Source organism: Mixophyes fleayi, chromosome 4 (genome assembly GCF_038048845.1).
Source record: "Mixophyes fleayi isolate aMixFle1 chromosome 4, aMixFle1.hap1, whole genome shotgun sequence".
In the NCBI taxonomy this organism is placed as follows: domain Eukaryota; kingdom Metazoa; phylum Chordata; class Amphibia; order Anura; family Limnodynastidae; genus Mixophyes; species Mixophyes fleayi.
Window position 1 is genome coordinate 93,920,807 of NC_134405.1, and position 8,101 is coordinate 93,928,907.

General features: G+C 39.3%; 1 protein-coding gene across 1 annotated transcript; it reads right to left on the bottom strand.

The window, feature by feature from the left end:
- Positions 1-1,906: 1,906 nt before the first annotated feature.
- MRPL46 (mitochondrial ribosomal protein L46) lies at positions 1,907-7,845 on the bottom strand. The gene is made up of 4 exons (XM_075207755.1): positions 7,589-7,845; positions 6,639-6,834; positions 3,853-4,026; positions 1,907-2,218 (listed from the first exon to the last, which is right to left on the bottom strand). Exons 1-4 carry the CDS (start codon positions 7,802-7,804, stop codon positions 1,968-1,970), a joined length of 837 nt encoding a protein of 278 aa, XP_075063856.1. The 5' UTR covers positions 7,805-7,845; the 3' UTR covers positions 1,907-1,967.
- Positions 7,846-8,101: the final 256 nt, after the last annotated feature.

Below are 8,101 nucleotides of genomic sequence, written 5' to 3' on the forward strand. Positions count from 1 at the left end.
GTGAAACATCCACATTTAAGTCTCAAAAACAATGGTAAAACCAATTTTTTTTAGTGGCTGGCAGATGGATGCAAGGGAATTGTTTTGTATGTGCTCTTGTAATGAATTATCCATGTGTTATTTACACCTTTTTGAGAGACTACACTACCTGCTAAGTGCAGGTAACCATATAGTGTAAAGCTGGGGTGGCCAACCCACGGCTCCTGAGACGCATGCAGCTCTTTTAGCTCACACGTGGCTCAAATGCTGGCAGAGGCAGATCAGTCCCCTGCCAGCGCTCCGTTGCAACAGGTGCCGGCAGGGGCAGTTCGGTCGCCAGCCAGCGCAACTCCCCGGTCATATGACCTTCTCTGCACAATATAGGGAGGTCACATGGTGTAATCAGTCCAATCAGGGAAGGAGGGGGAGGAGACAGTGCTCTTCCTCCTTCCTTTTTTCACAGGATCCAGACTGTGGATGCTGTGTGTAAGGTAAATAAGGGGTAGTAATGTTAGATTTAATGAAATTTTAAGAGGCTGATTGGCATGTGGGGGATCTTATGGCATATGTTGGGTGGTCTGATGTGCATCAGACCACCCCGTATATAAGGGGCATGTGGGTGGTCTGATGGGGATTTGGCTTGGTCTGATGGTATATAGAGGGCATATGGAGTTGTCTGATGGGGCATCTGGTGAGGTCTGATAGTGTACAAGGGGCATGTGGGGTGGTCTGATTTGGTTTATGAGGAATGCGGGTAGATCTCATGGCATGTATGGAGCACGTGGGGAGGCTGAGTGGAATGCATGGAGAATGTGTGGCATGCATAGAGCATGTGGGTAGATCTCATGGCATATGGAGAGGGTGATGTGTATTTAAGGGGATATGGTGAGGTGTCATGGGAATGCGAAGAGGACTGAGGGGTATGTTGGCTATTTATGTCTTTTTTTTTTTTTTTTTTATCCCCACTTCAACATTTCCCTCCACAGCAATTGTGAATACAGAAGCAGCGTAAGCTACTGTGAAGAGACTAAGTACCCTTTGAACCCTCCCCCGCTGGACACAACAGCAAGGTAAGAGCGGAGTTGATTATTATTAACATTTTAGCAATGTTGGATATCTTATTTTTCACTTAGCAAGATATTGTAAATTATGTTAGATTTTCAATGTATGTGTGTGCGCGTTATGTATGTGCAAATTTATACTGTGTATATGTAATGCACACATATATAAAAGGTACAGTTGGCTCTTTGCCGTATCTATGGGTATTTTTTGGCTCCTAGGCTCCGACTGGTTTGCCACCCCTGGTGTAAAGCATTTGGGGCTGAAATATGAAAAGGGCCATTTTGCAGCCTAAGAGTGGCACAAGTAAAATTATAAAGAAAAAAAAAATACTAATCATTCAGCTCTATTTTTATGCCAACGTGCCTGTATGATATTTAACATATAACCTATATCAATAGCGTCATGAGTTTGATTAATGACCATGGCCTTATCTGTGTGGAGTTTGTATGTTCTCCCCATGTTTGCGTGGGTTTCCTCCGGATGCTTCGGTTTCCTCTCACATTCCAAAAACATACTCGTAGGTTAATTGGCTTATTGCAAATCGACGTGTGTGTGTTAGGGAATTTAGACTGTAAGTTCCAATGGGGCAGGGACTGATGTGAATGAGTTCTCTGTATAGCGCTGCAGAGTTAGTAGCCCTGCTGCTGCTATCAAGCCATTTCATGTGCTGACTAATGAGCCATTTCTCTGTAGGAGAAGATATCGGCTGTATGACAACACACAGATAGTATTACTTTTTTGAGGACATTAAGGTGATGTTTATGTGGGATGGTACAATGGACAGAACCTAGTCCCTGCCAAGGTTGTTTGATCAATAAATGTAACAAATATTGCATAACTGTCAAGAAACAAAATAAACTTTTTTGTCAAGGTTTTACCCAAAAAAACAACAACTTTTTATTCACATATTGATAAAATTGCATTAATTATATTTCTATTACAAACTTATTCACTTCAGATAGATATGCTGGTTTTAAATAGTCTTTGAGTTCATCCTTGCTAACCCAAACATATTCTCCATTCTTCTTATTTGTCTGAAGATCCCGGCTCTTCAGAAAAGCTTTGAAGAAGAATACCTTGGCTCCTACCATGTATTCAGACCGCAGAGACTTGGGGAACTTGTACTTGTAAAAGCCACAGGGTGCATTTCCTACAAAGTGAGCTTTAGTGTGATCACCTGTACAAAAAAATAAAGATTGGTAAATACAGAAAAAATTGCAATTTGTTTGGATATATATGCAAAGATCTGAATTACAGAGTTTACCTAGTGTTATCTTCCAAACCTGTGCAATATGCAGCAAAATCCCCAAACACATTACTGACTATTGCAGATGAAAAACTCTATTTAAAAGGGGACTAGTAATTAATTTATTACAGGTGAAGTAGCATAAACGAGTAAAAACACATATAGTCAAGAGCAGTGGTCAATAATGATCTATTTAAATCAGACTTATGATTACTGTATGTATACAAACACACAAACAGAAAAATAAGCTTTTTTAGAGTAAATAAAACAATGACATTTCACTTGATTGAGCCATGGCTTCTACTTCTAACCTGGAGACAATTTCTCAAAAGTCACACATCCAAATGATGCCAAGTGCAAAAGCCTAAAACACTGCAGTTCCACTTAAGACCAACTAATACCGAGTCTTTCCATTCAATCATATTTATTTTAATAATGTCATCTATTTAGGGATTCACATATATCATATTTGTGGCACTTGACAAAACAAGAAATAAATTTGAAACAGTACCATAAATGTCTGGGATTTGCCCTATGCTAGTTCCCATCTTACTAAGCCTTTTACATTAGAAGGCCTCACACTCCATACAAAATCCTGTGGCTGACCTTGTCACCTTATATTCTAATAAATGTATAGCTTCCACTAGTAACCATGTTGTACTGAGCATGCAAGAAGCAGAATGAGAAAGGATTTTACCACAATTACATTTTACAAAAGATACAGGTGACCAGTGCACTTTAAATGAACAGGTCATATTCACATGAAACTACACCTCTATGAAACATCAATAAACAATTGTTCTATCTAGATCCATGATATCTCCTATATCATTCTCAAATAACCTCCAACAGATCATGTTTTCGGGATTTCTTTGGAAACCTGACAAACAGGTTCACTAACTTGTACATGATTGCAGAAGTCTATAAATAATGCAATTACATTTTTTGCAGTAACATAATCACCCCCTACAAGCAGAAATCCCTCCCAGCTCCTGTAGAATCATGATGCTCCAGAGCTCACAGTCTTTATCAATGTATACAGCAACATATGGAGATGGTGGTCATTGTGATTACAACTTACATGTACAGCAGCTTACAGACCCCTGGTACATAATGGAACAGCAGGGGCCAGAGGGCTTCATTACACAAATGAAATGATTTTATGGAGTTCCTTTCTAAGTGTCCTAAAAACATTAACTTTTTACATACCACCAAATTCTACACCGGAACTTGGATTCCTAGCACCACATCATCATCTATTTATATAGCGCCACTAATTCCGCAGCGCTCTACAGAGAGCTTACAATCTAAATCCCCTAACATAGATACACACAGACCGAGAGAGACTAAGGGCAATTTAAAAGCAGCCAATTAACCTACCACTATGCTTTTGGAGTGTGAGTGGAAACCAGAGCACCCGGAGGAAACCCACGCATACACGGGGAGAACATAAAAACTCCACACAGATAAGGCCATGGTCGGGAATCAAACTCATGACTCCAGTGCTGTGAGGTAGAAGTGCTAATCACTAAGCCACCTTGCTGCCCACCTCAAATAACACTTACCAGACAAGTTAGACATGACTCGCTCTGCTGTCTGCCTCATAGTTTCCCCAGTCTGCCATTCCATCTGAGGGAACATCCAGATGTCCTCATTGCCAATCTTTTCTTTAACCAGCAGGAACAGTGTGTTTTCTAATTTCCTGTTTAATGACGACTGGTCATTCTTTTTATCTGCTTCTGTAACAAGTAAAAAAGGACAGCGATGAAGCACTGCTTACTTCCAAGTATCATACAGAACCTTAAATAACATACAAAAAGGGAAGGATCAAAAAAGCGCTCCCTGTCACAGCTGCCTAATACCTCAATAAATGCCACTACATTCAATATATAAAAGAGGATAAATGGATATCGAATTAGTATTTCAACTAAAAACCACTCTTCCTGAATCCCATATCCAAAGAAACGTATATCCGCTTCACCGTGTAAAAGCTAATGGTTACTTAAAACACCACACGTGTAAGGTGAGTAAGAAAATGAACTGAATCACTTACACAGTCCAATTGATCCACTGATTGATTTTAAAAAACCACGCCTGATTCCGTTATCACATGGTGCCCAATCGTAATATATACAACGAGAGAAGCATATAGAGAGACTCTGGCGTAATATTATCAGGGTTTTTATTTCACACAATTTAAAAGCACCATAATAAAATATCTTGTCATGTACAGTATCCCAACATTAACAACATGGACTCGTACCGGACTTAAGTGAAGAGTCAGCGTTTAGATCAAATAACTCCCGGGCAATCTCCGCTATGCTTCTCTCGATGTATATATTACGATTGGGCACCATGTGATAACAGAATCAGGCGTGGTTTTTTAAAATCAATCAGTGGATCAATTGGACTGTGTAAGTGACTCAGTTCATTTTCTTACTCACCTTACACGTGTGGTGTTTTAAGTAACCGTTAGCTTTTACACGGTAAAGCGGATAAACGTTTCTTTGGATATGGGATTAAGGAAGAGTGGTTTTTAGTTGAAATACTAATTCGATATCCATTTATCCTCTTTTTTCTAATCTCCATGGACCGCAATACTTGGAGAGGTTGTAAAAGACAAAATTAAGTCCTTCCATATGACATCTGCTTCTTGATATCATCTGTAAAGAAGATTATATGATTGGACCTATAAGAAGCGTTTGATTTACGTGGACATTTTATGGACTTTTTCATTCTGTGGTGAACTTTGTTATATGCGCCTTTGAACCTTAAATAACAAGCCAACGCAATCTGTGTTTTTATGCCACTGCTGAATTATGGCACTGAAACAAAGAGCCGGTTAAGCTGCTAGGAATTACAGTTTAACATCTAAAGAGTCATAGTCTTCTGCACACACATTTTGGGAAAGGAGTCACATTACAAAAGATTATCTTTGAGAAGCTAGAAAAGGGACTTAGAATATGCCCTATGTGTCATATCTGCAAGTATCTAAAAAAAAATATAGGCACAGTATCAGGTAATAAATATATTTTGGTGTATAGATCACAATTTTAAAATGGACAATATTTAGGGTAAGAGCGTTGTCTGACACAGCTGATTGGAAAGGAGAAGTTTCCAGTCCTATTAGCCACCACATACTCACAGAGGGGTCACTTTAAATGTGCCGCCCTAACAGCACTCTTCTCTGCAGACTATCAGCACCACCAGTCCAGGATCTGAATACAGGAAATTGTGGGTTTAGACTACATAGAGACATAGAGAAGGGATGGAGGCTGGCTAAATTAGCACAGGTGGTGTAAAAGTGGACAACCTCTCAGAACAATCTTTACAGAGGTTTAATTAATATACTAGTAAATATTAGCAGGCACGGTTGTAGTTAACCTGTAATTTTGAAAGGTGGCAACTTCATCATCATCATCATCATCATTTATTTATATAGCGCCACTAATTCCGCAGCGCTGTACAGAGAACTCATTCACATCAGTCCCTGCCCCATTGGAGCTTACAGTCTAAATTCCCTAATATAGACACACACTCACACAGACAGACAGAGAGGGAGAGACTAGGGTCAATTTTGATAGCAGCCAAATAACCTACCAGTATGTTTTTGGAGTGTGGGAGGAAACCGGAGCACCCGGAGGAAACCCACGCAAACACAGGGAGAACATACAAACTCCACACAGATAAGGCCATGGTCGGGAATCGAACTCATGACCCCAGTGCTGTGAGGCAGAAGTGCTAACCACTAGGCCACTGTGCTGCAACTTGGTTGGATAAAGAACTAAAATGCATCTCCACCATTGCAAAGGAAACACTTTCTTGTAAATATTACATAAAACATAAGAGAAAAACTATTTGCCTTTATTAACATGTAGAATATGAAGTTCTGCTTGCTCGGTCAAGGTGAAATGTAACAATCCCTTTAGTGCCCAAATTATCATGAACCATGATAAGAGTGTGTTCTCTGTTATGTCAAGCACACAAAGGTATAGTGAACCTAATCTGATGAGATCAAATAAGGCAAAAAGACAGTTATTGAATATTTTATTGACTACAGCAATTAATTAGTCAAAAACAGAGTGCACTTACGAATTGTGAATTATAAATGTAAAACTTGCTCTTGGAACCCAGAGTGTCTCTAGGATTGTCCAGTCAACGTCAAGAAAAAGGCGAATTCATGAATACATTGCATAATTAGCTACAATACAGTAAATATTATTCATACTAGATGTAAACTTGGCTATATATCTCACACCTCCAATTCTGTAATTCTTTTGATATTGAAAACTATATAAATAAGTATAGAAACTTTTTTATTTTTTAAAAAATATTTAATACTAGCAAATACCTGTTACTCTTGGTGCAAATTTAAAACTCCTCCATTTCTGTTCCCATGCATCTTCAAGGTCTTGTGCTGTCACAATGTCCTGGTCTTCAGCTTCATCATCAGAATCATAAGTATCAGACTGTTTCCTCCGGAGACGTTCTGCATCTTCTATAAGCTGAAGCTCATGATCTGAATACAGACTTTGCTCCAGCTCAATCTGAAACCATGCATAAATGTGCCAAATAAATATAAAACACTCTATACTGTACAGGGTTCCAAATACAAGCTCAAATATACATAGGCTCTATTTTGTAATACAAGCACTTGCCTAACTTTTTAGGTTCACTGCACATAATCTGTTCAATAACAGTACATTTGAAATAACCATTGCAAGTAGTTTTTCATACTAATGACTCTGTCTCATGTCAAAGTGATGCACCAGTTTATTATTAAAAAATGGACCAAGAAAATGGGTCAGACAGAAAGCCCTCAAAGTCAAAAATCCCTAGACTTTTTTTATTTTATTAAATGCAACAAAAATTCTGTATGAATGGCTAAAGTTAACAAAGAATATTGCATGGCAGAATTCTTAATTTTTGACAACTAAAAACATACTGTAGAGTAAAAGTTACCAGTGTACTGAATCTGTACTCTGCTAAATTACTCTACAGTGTTTTATCCACACCAATCTAATTTATTTTAGCCACAGACATTTCATATCAATGTTATTTCTACAAGCTAGGGGCTTTCTGGAGGACTTCAAGTTTAGTATTTACACTTTTACAGTGACTTAGACAATGGGTCAAATGTAAATTAGTGCAAAGATGACTGCAAAACCAACAAGTCTTCCCCACCACTGTGCATAGGAGCATGATACAAGCGTCAGGTGCACATGCAGACACTGCTACCTGTAATATCTCACACAATGTAGAACCCCTGTACCAGGGCACACACAGATCGTGGGAGTGTACCTGCTGCAGCATGTCTTCTACCTCCTGCTGAAAAGCAGTCTTGGTCTGAGACACCACTGCCGGCCTCTTTAAACACACAGCTCCGTGCAACCTCCATGGAGACCCCGCGGCTCCTGCCACAGACGTCAGCCCCCTGCAGCCCAATATCGGGGCTCGGAACCCGAGTATGCGGCATGACAACACACCGCTCAGTAACCTCCGTACGGGCGCAGCCATATTGGAAACTGGTGACGTCACCGCGCACTGACAGGTCTGTGCGTCAGACTGAACCAATATCTGTACATGGGGGGATTATTGTACATCAAATGCACTTTTATAACGTGTGAAGACTTTTGACATAACATTAAGAGAGTGTGTCAGTCAAGAAGCTCAGCATATATATGTAATGTTTCTGAAACAATCCCTGTTATAGGTTCCCATGGCCATGTTGGGCTATATTACTGCGGGGTGGGTTACATTTTTCTCAATATCTTAAAAAATAATCATTTTAAAAAATGATTAACTATGGATTAT